This window comes from Phasianus colchicus, chromosome 28 (assembly GCF_987193195.1).
Source record: "Phasianus colchicus chromosome 28, bPhaCol1.hap1.1, whole genome shotgun sequence".
NCBI lineage: Eukaryota > Metazoa > Chordata > Aves > Galliformes > Phasianidae > Phasianus > Phasianus colchicus.
Window position 1 is genome coordinate 4,742,612 of NC_143463.1, and position 15,870 is coordinate 4,758,481.

The 15,870-nt window shown below is 39.5% G+C and overlaps 1 protein-coding gene across 10 annotated transcripts in view; it reads right to left on the reverse strand.

Annotated features, from left to right (window-relative positions):
* The window catches only part of MYO9B (myosin IXB), a 40,709-nt gene that overhangs the window by 17,915 nt on the left and 6,924 nt on the right, over positions 1 to 15,870 (reverse strand). For all 10 annotated transcript variants that reach the window (XM_031604007.2, XM_090125935.1, XM_031604012.2 and 7 more), the window contains exons 2-13: positions 12,529 to 13,422; positions 5,361 to 5,455; positions 5,042 to 5,104; positions 4,818 to 4,917; positions 4,577 to 4,677; positions 4,222 to 4,351; positions 3,649 to 3,738; positions 3,276 to 3,392; positions 2,845 to 2,979; positions 1,358 to 1,479; positions 627 to 768; positions 137 to 332 (exon numbers count right to left, since the gene is read on the reverse strand). In XM_031604007.2, the coding sequence (XP_031459867.2) occupies positions 137 to 332; positions 627 to 768; positions 1,358 to 1,479; positions 2,845 to 2,979; positions 3,276 to 3,392; positions 3,649 to 3,738; positions 4,222 to 4,351; positions 4,577 to 4,677; positions 4,818 to 4,917; positions 5,042 to 5,104; positions 5,361 to 5,455; positions 12,529 to 13,365 (2,128 nt within the window). In that variant the 5' untranslated portion in view covers positions 13,366 to 13,422. The remainder of the gene's footprint in view (positions 1 to 136; positions 333 to 626; positions 769 to 1,357; positions 1,480 to 2,844; positions 2,980 to 3,275; positions 3,393 to 3,648; positions 3,739 to 4,221; positions 4,352 to 4,576; positions 4,678 to 4,817; positions 4,918 to 5,041; positions 5,105 to 5,360; positions 5,456 to 12,528; positions 13,423 to 15,870) is intronic.

Below are 15,870 nucleotides of genomic sequence, written 5' to 3' on the forward strand. Positions count from 1 at the left end.
TTTCACTAGTTAGTTTTGTCTCTGGTACTAAATCAAGATTGCATTTGAAAGGTTTTGCAGTAATCAGTTCTGCCAACAAGCATTATCAGTTTAAGAGTATTTGAAAGCATTTCCAGAAAGTTTTTTCATATCATACCTGCAATCTTCTGAGCTCTCTGGCGTCCAGCTTCTGCAAAGACAGCCATGGCCTGAACAGCCGCACGCAGAACAGCCCAGCGGAACACAGCGACGGGATCCATTCCTATCAGCTCCCGAACATAGGCACTGTCACTGCTTCGTAGCAAAGCAACAATGTCTGGCCTCATGTAATCCATGTTTTTCTCTCTGAAATCCTGCAGAACAGGAACACTGAACCTCAAGCTCTTCGGAAAGCAGGCATGCAGACACCACCCAGCACGTTTTTTGACCCAAGATATTCATCACTATTCAGAGTAAGCATTCAAAATAACCGTAACTGTAGTGAGTGTTACCTTCAAGTCTAAGAAAATCTAAAATACATCCAATGAAATATTCAATTCAACCCATTCCCTGCAAACTTCCTACATCCTGACAAAACTGTCAGGAACGTAGGGTTTGTTTTCAGTATTTTTATTATTATTACTGTGGCCATCAAGCATGTCACCTACTTTTATCTGGTATTTAACTTTTCCAGCAAAATGTCGAATAATAAAAGCAGGTTCCATTACTGGGGTTGCAACAAAAAACTTGTTATCCTCATGCTGCTGTTTGAATTTTGCTAGTAGAGTTTGGTTGGTGGCACGTGGAAAACTAGGAAACAAGACAGAAAGGGTCAGCTGCTTTTTTTCAAATACAGCTATGTATGCTGAAGCACAAGACAACAATCTGCAGAGCATTTATTGATCTTGTGGAAAGCATTTTATTAAGATGACTAAATTTTAGTTGTTACTTACACATTTGGTTTGAATCTTCAGCTTTGGACGGCAAAAAATCCAAACAAACAGCTCCACGTGTAACCTGAATATTCTGAGGTTTAAAGTGCCCAGCAATGCTTCCACCCACTTTACCACTAAAGTTTAGTTGGTACCACGATAATTATTCACCACATTTGTCTCTTACTGTTCCAATGGCTCACAGAGATGCACTTGACTGTAACCATAATTCCATCATAAAACATAAAAGTGAAAGTTTCCAAATCTGTTTAAGCCAAGGTTTAATTTTTATCATCAATTTATATTACTAGAATATTAGACTCATCAGAAACAAATAACTGTAGGTCATAGTCATGACACTTTGCTTCCCACATCGTTCAGGTGTTTGTTTCCCTGTTTGCTTTCAAGCGTTATATTTCTGTTCCATTCCACATTTTTTTATTTTCCAGAAGACATTTGTTGCTTACTTGCTTTCTTCATCCAGAAGATAGAAAAGACCAGTGGGCTTCTTGCTGATTAAGTGAATGCAGGCCACATTATCAGTATAGTCAATATCGTGCCAAGTGATCCCTTCGCTCTTATACTCCTCCTGTGTAGCTCAAGAAAATTCCCTTATCAGTACAGTGTACCTTTAATTTACCATCACCTAAGTGCTTAAAAGACATTCTCGAACAGCTATGGCAAGTTGACTTCATCAGTTCAGGCAGCAGAAACAGAATAAGGAAAAATTTAAGAACAGAACAGCAGGCATATTTGTTCAGATGAAGGGTCTACCTAGGGAAACCACTCAGCAGCGGGTATTTAAAAACCAAAACAGTATAAGAATGTTCCTTGTCCCATTATGCCTTTCCAGGAGTCAAAAGTCCACAAAGTTGGAGTGAGACATGACAACCACAGCATTACATTTAAAACCCTGGATAGACACATCGGAGGAATTTAAGACGTCTTTTTTTCCCCATAGTTTTTGCATTATAAAAAGTGACAAGTATTTAACATGATGATGATCTAGAACTTCAAAATAGCATTGTCACATGAAATCATGCAGGCTACAAAACAGGCAGTGACACCTCACACAATATCAAGAGCAGAACCTCCCTATTGCTCTCATTGCTTTTACAAGAAAATATGAAGCACTTCTGTGGAAACAACAATAAATCAAATGCTTTACAGAACAAAATTCCCATCGAAATAGGGAACCAAAATATCAGCTTTTCTTACTGCTGTAAAAGACTGAGGAAGTGAGCTGAACAAGCTACTAATGCAAAGAAGATAACCAACAGAAAATTGACTGAAATTAGTTCTACATTTAACAAAAGACAAAGAGCAACCCTCTTGCTGCTCTTTGAGCATGATATAAATAGATTATTTTTAAGTAGGTAGAATTAAAACTAATTCAGACAGACTGCTCAGTGTGTATGTCACATTGCAGAACTGAAATTCAACTTGCCATAAACAATAAAGCCTTTCTTAAAAGATATAGAGACCCCTCTGCCCACCCCCTCCCAAGGGCCCTTGTGCTGTAAGAGATACAGGAAATGGGGCATTCAAGAACTGAACTCATTTGGAGAAACAGTATTAGAAAAAGAAAACAATGCAACTATTTACTCTAGTTGGCCTACATAGAGACTTCTGTCATAAGATATAAAACTGAGATCTCAACGCTACACTTACATATGAAGTCTGTATGTTTGGTAATTTTCTTTTCCTTAAAATGCTTGTTTGAAGTTATCTACATATTGTTGAAAAAATACCACATATTACAGAATCACTTCGTTCTTCCAGCAGAGCAACCAGAGTTATGATTTGGCACAAACCAGAAAAAGTGCAAAGCTAAAGCAAAAAAAGCCACCAGCTCTCAGTCTAGAAATGCAATCTGAAAGCTCTTTCAGCACTCAAAGCCCTCTGTAAGAAAAAGTTACTGAAACAACAACTTGTTTGTAATTGGGTTTCTTACCTGTTCCAATTTGAAAATATGCTGATTAAAGTAATACTGAAGCTGCTCATTCGCATAATTTATGCAGAACTGCTCAAAACTGTTAGTTTCAAAGTCTTCAAACCCAAAAATATCAAGTACACCAATGGACAAACACTAAAGGAAGAACAAGTGGAAATCTAGTTAAGCAATCTATCAGAGTGCTGAACCCACAACAGCAAAGCAACACAAAAGATGCAAGTGTACACCGATAACTTCTGAATAATTGTTAAGAGATTTTGATTATTTAGCAGCTATGTCTATGGCGAAAACAGAAAATTAAACCTTACAAAGAAAATTCCCGGGGACTGTAGAAGACTGTAGGTTTATCCCAGATATCTGAACATGTCATCTGTAGTATTCTCTGATCACTCTAAATACACAGCTGTCTACTGCTTTTGCGAGAAACTTACTGTAACAGATTCCTCCATGTCCTTCTTATTAAGGAGTGCATGATTAATTCGCAGAACAATCCAGTCAAACAGAGCACTGTACAAGGACTTTGCCATTGAATCACGAGCTGTTATGGCCTGAAGACGAAACAAAGTTCATCATTTTGTTTTCAAAAAAGTGTTTCAATTTCAGACCTGTTTTACTCAGAGGTTACAATCCTACCAGAGACAGATAAACAAAAAATCTTCCTTTAATGCTAATTACTCACGTTCCTAACAACCCTCACTAAACATAAACGTATACCACACTAAGGTTTGTTTTTTTTTTTTTGGTAGCCAAGAAGAACCAAGCTTCATTTAATTAAAATAATTATATTAGTATTCTTTTACTCACCTCACTGAGACTATATGGCAAAATAAGCTTATCATTAGCAGTCACTGTTTTTCTTTTTGTCAGCACTTCCACTAGAATTTCACGTTTGACCTTCAAAGCAAGCAAGACCAAAAGTTACTGCCATCCTACAACTTGCTAGTGATAGCAACAGTGGAGATTATTTCCTCAGAGAAGCCAAGCACTTTAAAAACAGATACAAGCTTTATATCAACACGTTGATGTTGAAAATATCAACAGCTTTACAAGTTCTTCAATTCCTCTAAATTATTCTCAGCTTGGATTCATTGAGATTTTCCCCCCCTATGGTGGTAAAACACACATCTCCAGTGTATTTATTCCTGCTCAGATCTGATTAGCAAGTCAAACAGATTCTACTTCCACGCTACAGGCTACATTCCATCTCTAATCCCAATAATTTGACCACTTTCTCCACCTCCCACAAGATGAACATCATGGAAGTATCATAAAACACAGAGACACAGCATGCTGAGCCACAGTGTATCCAAGCAAAATGCTGAGGTAAAGCACAGCAAACAGTTGCCCAAACACTAGAGCTGGAAAGTAATACTCTACTTTCAAAAGCTGGGAAAGAATGTCCAGCACTTCAGGAGGTCCTACTTCCAATCCTTCATCACGGCCTGTAGCTTTCTTCTTGTACGTCACGTTGCCCAAATAAAGAATAGCTGAAAGCACTGAAAAAATCCTAAGGAAGAAAAATTCACCTTATAAGAACTTTTCTTATGAGTGAAAAGTTCATTATAACAGATTAATAAATCCAACTCTTTTTCAAGAATTTGTCCAAAAGCACTCACAAATATTTAGCTCTCCTCGATTCCTATTTAATTGTATGTGCTCCCAACACACACATTTGATCACAATTCAAACATTAACAAGATGTCAATAACAAAGGCTGAAAAGTTCCACTTACTGTTTTTTTGTTGCTGAAAGAAAGCCAACCATCTCCATTGCTTGTTTTAATCTTTCAAAGTCATGCCGGAGATCTTCTCCATCTTCAATTTTCAAGTTACACTGTGGAAAAAAGCCCCTTACTTAAACGTAAAGCACCCCAACATCACAGGAATACACTTATAGTCTGCTTTCTTTGATCTTTAGCACAACATGATAAGACAACAATTATCAATGCATTTGTAAACCCTTGCTGAGATTACCTGATTGAGGTAGGAATAATCTTCAGGTTGTTTAAGGTGAAATTCTTTACGCTCTTCTTCATTGACTCCAAGTAGCAAATAATAAAAGACATGGTAGTTCCTACACATAAAGAGAGTCAAGTACATTTCTCTGTCATGAAAATGTATTGATTTTTCTTTTATTCTATGTTTTAAAATGCATTTAAACTCTCATTATGAGCATACTAACTGAATTAATCTCTTACCTTTCATCTTTTTCTTGAGAAACAAGCCGAGATTTTTCAAGCAGATATTTTTCAACAACAGCCCTAAAGAGTCCCAAAGACAGGAAAAAAGAATGAGGGGGGGAATAAAAAAATAAATGAAAAAAAAAGACGACTTCATAAACATCAGAGAGCAGCTGCCAAGAGTTCAATGAGCTCTGCACCAGTACACGTAAGTTTGGTTAATAGCGTCTGAAAACCTGTTCCACAGTGGCAAGCAAGTCAGTTTTGGATACACCAGTCTTCACAGATTCCTAGAAGCAGACAGATCAATTCCAGATGAATCTCAGACTGTACTTACCCTCGGACAACGCCATTCTCTAAATAATTGACTTGAATAAACTTTCCAAACCGACTGGAGTTATTGTTATGTGCTGTTTTTGCATTTCCAAATGCCTGTAATAAAGCAAAATGAGGTAATTTTCAATTAAATGAAATAGGCAAAGACACAGTATTACTAACTCCTAATTCATTGTTCAGCCTCCTGTTAGCTGGCAATACACAAAATGTTATGGGAACGGCAGCATAAGGATACCAAAAAGTGAGCTCAAGGAAGCATTCACTACTCCTCACAGATCTGTACACATTTATTATTTGCCCTGTGAGGTATCATTTGAGAATCTGACAAAGGAGAATAACAAAGTTAGTTACTTTCAAGAGTACAGGAAAGGTAATCACAGAGTTCAAATCCACCTCCATCACTAACAGTTACGAACTTAGGACATTTGGTCAGAGAACACAGTGCAATTGCCACTCTTCCATAGAAAAGTCACAAGCTTTACCTCATTCCCTAATGTACTGCTCCTACACAAAATTTCCACAATGAATACAACTTCCCTGTTAGTGAGAACAGAACAGAACATCCCACTGACAAAGTTCATCTATTCGTGTTCAGAGCAGTGTATTCAAAAACAGGCAAACAAACTGGCTCACAGAACCATGCCATACCCAAGGGCCCATTACCTCTGCTATGTAACACTGAAGAACACAGCTTCATTACGAGTTATGAGGAAAGCAGGGCACAAATTCTAACCACTGTGCCTACGCATCTTTAATACTTCAGCCCTCTGATAGTTGCTAGCATATACATAACACAAACTATTCTCTGCATGAGCTACACATACAAAGTGCAACGATGAGCTACTATATCTAAAATCCCAGCTGAATTAATACTGGGAATATCCTTAATGTCATCAAATCCTAGCTATATGACTTCAGGTTAACAGAACCTTGTCACCCTCTTAATATGCAGAAGGTAGTCCAGAAGATGAAGAGGAGATCAAATGTAGAAAAATACATCACTCAGTGTGGAATATTTCCAGCATTCCTTCCACAGATATTTCCTCTTAAAGCTCCAAGTAATGAAAGCCTCCATTAGGAAATCCGTTTCTCCTAATATAGAACACGAGTGGAATGACTTCACAAAAATGTCCCTCTTCCTGCACAGACTCACATCCGGAGAGTGATGGACATGTGAGCACTGCACACAACAGAGCTCTGCTGTTGGCATCCAGCTACCAGTGATGGTGTACCTGCCAAGGGAGTGCTGCTCTCATGACAGCCACATTGGTGTATTGAAACTCTTTGCACATCCTCTCCCTCTCTCTATTTTTCTTTCAAAACCTGATCAAATGAACACAAGAACTACCTTAGCAGTTTGGAGCTGCACTGCACTATGATAACAGCATCACTGCTTCTGAAACAGGCTCCCAAAGATCGCTTACATGTATTTCTACTGCCTGCTGATTACTGTTCACAGGCTCCCAACAACAAGTGAAGAACTTCTGATAAGCAAAGAGAATTAGCAGTTCTTTGGACAACTATTACACCTAAAAGAATAAGCTACACGAGCTACTCCTGTGCAGTGTGACTCTGCTGTAATGCTAGAGAAGTCAGTGTGCTCTGAAGAGAGAGGATTTCTGTGCGGCAATGCTTCCAGACCATGCTAGACATGCTGTAATGCAAACAGTGTCCCACTCAGATGTGTCAAAGAAATCACTGAGCAGAGTCATCAGTAAGATTTGGCAAATACTATCCAACAACTTTACTTACAGACTTCTTGCTGTTCCTCCTTTCAGAGCACACGATGCAGAAGCTGCACATTAATGTATGGACAAAATCCTGGTCAGCTCCTTACAGTTACTGAACAGCATCAGACCAAAAGTAGAAGTCCAGTAACAGCAGCCCAGCAAGCTGTTGGCTTTGTACACCATCCCACCAGGCTCAGCTCTGCTCTCAGCACATCACCCAGCTTCTCCTTTGTTAAGAAATCCCTCACTTTGCCAAGCTGCAGGAGTGAATTTGCAAATTTATTTCACAAGAATATCTTTTGAAAAGGTTCTCCAGCTTAAGCACCGGATAACCACCACGTCACCACTAATACTGCAGAAACCAACGCATGGATTAAATGTGTTTACAGAAATATATTTTAGTATTAAATATTTTGGCATGATAGAGTTAAGAAATCCCATAACCCCAGTGGCTTTCTGAAAAACTTCTCTTAGTGATTACTCACACAAGCAACGAATACAGCTTAAAACTAAAGGCTCTTATGATCTCATGCGTCTGGTATGTGGTCAAAGCATATAGCGAATTCTTAAAAGCTGACCTAATATTATCAGTTTTTAGGAAAGTTTTCATCTTCTGAATGGTTTTCTCATAGAGTCCTTTAACATTCACAGCTTTTTAAGGAACATGCCAAGTCTCTGTGGAGGACGTCCTTTTTTTTGTTTGTAACCTTTAACTCCAGACCTAAACTCCAATCACTGCTCCATATTCTCCTACGTACTTTGCTGAGTTTGCTACATAAAAACGGACATTACTAAAATTAGGAAAGCCCAAAAATTTAACATCAAATATTTCAGTATTTGGTAGTTAGAGATCTTTAACCTGAGAGTCTTGTCAGAGAGAAAATAGATTACAAGTAAGAATTAAGCTCTCATTATCTGGCTACCACCCACAGAAAGCATGTTTCAGGGATGGTTCCAGCCAGGTGCTTTGCACAGAGCTCAAATTCAACCCCTGGTTTGCCTCCAGAGAGGCCCCTATGTCTTTACAAAGCAAATTCAAATGATGGGAATGGACAAGATACAATTTTAGTTAAAGTAATCATTTGTATAACCAAAGCTATTTACTGTTCTCCCTTGTGAATCCATGAGGAGACAGATAAAAATGAAAAACCAAAACTAAACTATGCCAACACAAAATGCTAGCTATATAAAAAGAGGTGAGTGAAAATAGCAGGCCAAGGCCAGCGGGAATCAGAGTGGGGATGGACTATTCCAGGAATCAGGAAGTCATCCAGCCCATCCTTTCACCTCCAAATGCAGGAGGCATGAACTGCAACCTGCTATTCTAAACTCCTGCAACGACAGCTTTTTCAGCATTCAGAAAAGAGATGAATTCTCTTTTTTGTTGCTATAAAAAGAAACCCCCAAACACAAGCATGTTCCTCCACCTCAGGAACAGAACTGAAAACCTTATTTAATTCTTTCATAAGAATTGCCAAAATCTGAAAAAGCTATCAGTTCCTATGTAACCTGCCCTAGCCCCTGGCAGAACCACCCCTGCACAGGCCACCCTAACATAGCAAATGAGATGGATGAATCAAACTGCACAGCCTGGAAGAGGAAACGACTCCTTCAGAGTTGAACTCAGCCTTGCAATAGTGGTCTTATGCCACAAACTACCCCCTCATCAGCATGGAAGTTACAGTGTTCAGTTTGCAACCCTGCATGCTGTACGAACTGCTGGGGAAGCTGGGACCATCCACATCAGACAACTGTATAAAGGAAGAGGTGATGTTTCCCAAGAGATGTGTCCAGCAGGGCAAAGCATGCAGCACATTTCTACAGGAACAGCCCAGTAACATCCAACCGAATGGGAAAAGGAAGCTCATTCCTCCTCCGATTATGATTCTTAAAACAAACACATGCAGAAAACAACTACTTTCCCTTAAATAGAATCGCCTACACCCACTAAATATATACGCAGACTTCCATGGCAAATACAAACGAAAAGCAGAACTGAAGCAGCACAGAGCTGAAGCCTATCTCATACCAGAGCCACATGCACAGTGGGACAGTAATAAGGAAAACAGAGCTGAGAGCAAAATTTAATCTGTTTTCCATAGAATGGTAGAACACAAAATGTAACAAGCTTTTCAGTATACTGGCTGAGCTCTAGAAAATCCCCCCAGTAACACTGACTGCTCTGTTTAAAACTGTATTCTTTAGCCAACCACTTAACGAATCCTTCTTTTTGGACTTTTCATTTTGAGTCTTAATTCTTCCAAAGAACGGTTCAGTGACATTCAGAAATCTTCAAGAACACATCCAAATGGAAGTAGATGATGCTTTTCAAAATAATACATCAAAAAGTTACAACAACTACAGTATTTCCCTCTGTCCAAATTTTCGTTGCACTACAAAAATAACGCCTGAACTAAACCCAAGACACTTAACAGTTACAATCTGACAATACACAGCAAAGGAGAGGAGCCTGGCTGCCAAAGAGGAAGCTCTGGCTCCCTCTTACTATGTCTCTCACCACAGTATCCCATCCCCACGCTTAATTTTCTGCTGCTTTACTAATTTAATTACCTTGAAGAATCTGATAATACAAACAAAGCCTGGAGAAGGAGGAAATCTGACTTCCCACCATTCAACAGCAGCTCACATCTGTCAGGTCACGTCAGGTCCTCTCATACCAGAGCTACATTTGATTTTCAGAGATGGATAGTTTACATAAAAAGAACCTCAGACTGTGCACTGTGAATCTGAAACACACCGTTTCTGACATTTTTCCCTATAATACAGATCTCATGTAAACTTCCTTAGTACGTGTGGAAAGGTTTAACTACCTTGCTTGAGATTCTATAAACTAAACAATGGTTTGATTCAGTGTCCCACACTGTGGTGCCCAGGTTGAGCAAGAAGCACCTGAAGATCAGAATAGTCCATGAGCAGCTCTCGTTCCATTTCTGCATGTGGCAGCAATTGTGCTTGTATCTTGTTTACCTACCCTGTCTCAGTTTCACATATTTAATTTCTCATAAGGTTGGGAAGGTAATATTAAGCAACATTCCAGGCCATACTCCCTTTCACTGTACAACTGGAACTCCATTTTTCAAAGTCTAGACATCACACACAAGGAGCTAGAATACTAGCCAGAGTTTAGCTTCAAAATAATTACAGCTTTGGACAGAGATCAGTTAAACCCCACAGGAGCAGGATTTGGTATGAAATACATTTCCAAGTTCATTAAATAAATGAGGATCCAGTTTCTAATCCACCTCTACAGCTAAGTTATATCGCTCACCTCTCCTATGACAGAATTTGGCCTTAACTCCCTGAACTTTGGGAAAAGGTCAACCCATAAACAGACACTTTTTACCTAGGTGTCAGAAAAAAAAAGTGAGAAGAGGAAGTTCTGACACAAAATGCAAACTGGTTTTACATCAGTAAATTTAAGGAGACAGATTTCAGTGTAGAGGACATTATAAATGTGGACACTCTTTTCAAGAGGACTCAAAATATAACACTGAAATATTTCAGGTACACTACAAAACTGATCATGCAAAAAGTCCCCTGAAACACCCATTTAGGAAAATTTCCCTTGTACAAGTTCAGTTCCCCTAAGTAAAAACCCAAATGAGTCACCCAAATGATTTAAAAGTGACCAAGTATAATACAAGGTTTTCACAGCAGTTTAACTTCCCCAAAGCAAAGCAAGTTTCTGTCTGTTCCTCCTTGAAATCAAGATTTGCCTCAAGTTTTATTTATTTTTAAAATTCCTCTTATAATCTAGAATTGCATGAGAACATCTATACTGAGAAATCTGGAAGCGTCACCATCCGCTAAACCTGCTCTGCAGTTTAGTTTGATTTACTTCTCTAAAAGAAAAAAAAGCAGAATCGTTTGATTTACTTCTCCAGGATCTAAACCTACTACAGATTTTTGACATGCACTGCAGTTATGTCAGAGATCCTTCCCCTTTTGCAGTATTTGGAAGAACAGGTTTACATTGATTAGCTGGTGACTAACAAACACCCCCAAAGATGAGAGTGACAATTCTGTCGGAGAGCTTCACAGCAATCTGACATTTCAGACAATATGTACCACAGCAGCAGTGTTAGAATCTATCTGGCCAATTTGAAGCTAATAGTTCAAATTGTCATCATATGTCTAGCAAGAGTGTTTTCCTCAAGAAATGCATGACTAAATCCTGAGCAGATGACTGCAGACGCTGCAGTACTTGCTGTACTGTAGAAAAATCAGAGACATCTTCTCATGAAAATTCCCAGGCTTAAAAATATTTACCTGTGACTGTGCAAAATTATTAGTTTTAATTAGGAATCTAAGGATACAGGCACTTCTCATTCAAAGGACAAAACGCCACACAGCACTTCACATCGCTATGCAGCTTCAGACAGCTGTGTCCTGTCCCTCACACTGGTGTCTGAAACAGTTAACGGTACCAAATGCAGACAGATCAGCTGATCAAACAGAGCTTTCCACAGTGACCCCTTCCTGTTTTTCTGTTTAGAACTGCAAACTTGAACTCCAGAAGCCAGCAAACCTCAACCTTACTTCTGCTTTCAAGATGCAGAAAGCAAGGCAAAAAAACCAACTGAAAAACCCTGGTGTACATGCCTCATTCCCTACCAAAAAGCCTTCAAATCATATTTATAAAGAGATAATTTAAAATTACTTCATAGCTTTTATCTAAAAGTTAAAAAGAAATCCTTTAAGAAAGTGCTGTTACATTTGAAAACATTAAAAGCTAAAAACCGTAGCAGACACGTGCGATCTTCTTGCTGTTGAAGATTTTAATCAGAGCTTTCAGCTTTTCCTTTCAGATGGGAGAACTAAAAGGAGACTAAAGTCTACAGGACAAGTTTAAGTTCACCCTACCCCAAAGCACAGCTAGTGCACCCCTCACCTCATATATTTAGTTTTGGTTTCTACTGGAAACGCTGTAGGAACTAAATGCCAAAAATGACTCTCACTTTCTCCCTAGCTAGCAATGTTACTTTTTTCAAAGCAAACATCTTTAGAAAGGAAATCATTCCCTCAATAAGTGAGTTCATAAGAATGCTGCAGGACACAAAGGTACACTAAGCTGTAGAACAGTCTTTCTGTGAAAAGGTTTACTTACTATTTCAGATTGATTTAGCTGCCATCAAAACTAGGATGGGAGACAAGTAACCTCTGTTCTGGAATGTGAGTGTTTACTGGCGGAAAGTTAAGTCAAATATAAATTAAAAGCAACAGGAAGTCAACTGCACAGCAGGACGTTTTAAGGAAAATCAATTAGAAGCAGTCTAGCAACAGGGCCAAACACCAATGCAACCCAGAGATATTTAGAGCCCAGGCCAAGTAGGTGACTCTCAAAGGTAACATTCAACAGCCATTATTTGAAGGTTTCAGAAAACAGTTTTGACAGAAGCAGTTTTAGTATCAGTTTACCTCCAGAACTGGTCCAGCTCCTAGAATAGTTCTCTCCACACCACTTGCGTACCCTTTCTGGCTCAGAGCTGTGAGGCAGTGAATTAAGAAGTTTGTGCTTTGTGTTTTTCCAGAGCCACTTTCACCTGATATAACTATGCACTGATTAACATGTTTTTTGAGCATTGTGTGATAAGCCACATCAGCAATGGCAAAAATATGAGGCTCCAACTTCCCGAGTTGATGATTCTCATACAACTTGACATATTTAGGATTATAAATGGGCAAGAACTTGAAGGGGTTAATTGCAATCAGAATACTTCCTGCATAAGTATAAATTTTGTGTTTTAGAAAGCGGCATTTGAGATTCTCTAGAAGTGTTTTCTCTGTTAAGTTGGGAATATTGCACAAGTCATCAAAGTCCTCCTGCTGCCATGGAAGAAAACCTCTTTCAACCAATCGTCGAGCATCCGTCTCCTTGGATAGCAGTTGCATCTGGGCATATTTGATGGTCCCATCAGTGTTTCTTTCTTGCAAAAGAAAGTAGTATCCATCCTTTTGAGGATGCTCATCCTGAGCACGACGAGGCCAAAGTAAAACCCTATGAACAGGAGAATCATTTGTATCAAGTACCCATTCTTCACCACCTGTTTCTTTCACCTCCACAAGCACATAATTTTTTGAGACGTCCAAGTTTAAGATATTAATCACATCCTTGATGACATCTGAAGATGTGGTGTCCTTAGTTGCTGTCACTTTACAGCAGGGAGCACTTTCTGTTGAGAGCTGGGGGTAAACATGAAGATTATAGGCTGCTTTTGTCTGGCAAACTGCACTGTCCGCATCTTTTAAACTCATTCTGCCCCAAAATGGGCTTCAGTCTTCTGCTCTTGCTTAAGATGCAGTACCCATCATCTAGGAAAATAAAATTGAACAAAATTAAAAAAATAGAAGAAAAATAAGTCAGGTTTTAAAAAAATATGTGCAAGACATATTAAAGCATTATTTTCTGGAAGATGGAGATAAGTTACCAGATAGCAAATTCTTAACTAGAGAACACTACGAACATTAGTGTTTATTTCAGTCTGTTTAGCCCATCCTATGCTGTGGATAACTATAACACTTCTTCCATTCCCATGTTCTCCTCTCCTTTCCATTATGGCCACAAAGCAAACTGAACTGGGACAGACATCTGCATGAGGACTTCCTTGTTTCCACAGGTTAGTTTTAATTCAGGGGACTGCCCTGACCTGGTTCTCTGCACGGCTACACAAACATTTATTCATCCTCCCACACAGACTCCTTTAGAGCTTCATGAGCAGCTTGAGGTAGAAACAGGGTTTGATCACTTCTTAAACCAGCACTGCCGTGAAATCTGGCAGAGGAGCTGTGCACAGGTGCAAGGAGGGGGACAGTTCTGACACTGCTGCTCACACATCTTTTCTCATTTTTCTGGCCTCTTTTCATGAACTCTACAAGACAGAAAGGACATTTACTCTACTCAGCTTTAGGAAACTGAGCCTGTAACTGAACAGTGCAAATGCTGCTGTGATCTCCTAACCCTGCTCACTGCGGCGACTTCTAGAAAACGCATAACTTACCCAGAAAAGAGACTGCTAATTTCACTTGAGTCAACCACATCCTTGCTGCAGAAAGGTTTGAGCTTGTCTTTTATCTCCTATTTTAGTCAACACCATACAATTAATCTTATCGCAACGACTTTTCAATTCAGCTAACAAGATCCCAAATGACCCAGTTCATTCACAAGGTTTTATAGCTATCACATTGACTGTCTCCTCACTAGATGTCAGGAACCTCATCCACGAGCCTCCAAATATCACGTTACTGCTTTTACTTCCTGTCACCCCCAAGGAGTGCAACCTAACATCAACCTCAGCCACCTACAGAAGTCAGCCTCCTCCTTACTGCCAGAGCTGGAAGCCTGAATAGTCACTAACGTTCTGTGCCTTTGCTGAGGAGTGATTTTTCTCTCAGCTGCGATTTGGTACCAGATCACCAGGGCTAGGTTTGATTACATTGTTAAGTTAACAAAATGCTAAAGCAAAGCAACGTATAGCAAAAGGAGATAACGATGTACTGTTTAACAGTCTTCATACCCAGAACACCATTTCAATTTTCGTTCCAAGAACAAAAGCATTTTAACTATACACTTGCTTGCTGAATATTGCCACTAAACAACTGCACAGGAACTTGCATAAGGCCACAGAGAGTAATCATTTCAAATTAAAATCAATAGAGCTGGAAGCATTTAGCTGCCACTTCCACTGCAAGTAATGAATCACTTCAGAGAAACATATGACATAGCTCTGCCTCATGAACAGCCCCAGAGCAGAGAATGGTGCTTTAAGGGAACTCTGAATAGAAAGCTTTGAGAAGACACTGTTATGCAAGATAGATCATTTTTAGTGGCTACTCATCAAAAGGAAGGCTGAGCAAGCCACAAAGAAAGGCAAACCACAGCACATCCCTGCTCAAGCTATATGACCCCTCAGAGAACGGTTCCTTGCCTGTTAAATTCTCCATTCATTAAGGACAGCTTGTTGCAAGACCAGACACAAGGATGGAACAGTGAGCTCCAAAACCCCTCTCCATTTTTGCTATTTATCCCTGACCTGCACATAACAAGTCTAAAGTATCTCCGAAAAAGTTACACAAGTGAAAAGCTTATTTAACCTACAGAAACTCAAACACCTTAATGCAAAGCAGACTGCCGACTGCTGCTCAAAGGGAAGACGAATCTGGAACACAGACAGTAAAAAGGAACAGTGACCATCTTTCTTTTAAAGTAGCTGGATGGTTCAAAGGGGACAGTCTTGTGAAGACTTCCCCCTAATTTTTTTTTCTCCCACCAACTAATTTTAGACACACTGTATGCTACGGCACCAATTTTTTCCTACACTGAAGAGCTGAACCTAGCTGCTGACCTCTGACTACAGTGACAGACACTGCTAACTTTGTCTTGTATCAGCTACCAGGATACAAATTTGGTGCATTGCTCAAGACTCCCATATGACACTTTCTAAAGAGGAAACCAGAACACAGATGTCCTCTCTTCTCAACAGTGAAAAACCCAGGCCTGGCACATTACAGCAAACAACAGTGTGACAGCTGGCAGACTGCTCAGGTGTGTAAGACTGAGAAACCAGGAGGAGAAAGACTCTTCATCCTGAAGAAGAGAGATTTCTGGCAAAGCAGTGTGCAGATGTTGGCCTTAACTCAATCATGCTACACACAGATTTCTGAATCAGGCGACTCAATGGAAGTTCTGCTTCCCCAGCCATCACCCTGTAAGAACTTTGGAAGTTAAACTACAGCAGAAAGAACTTGCTGAGGCATGATTTC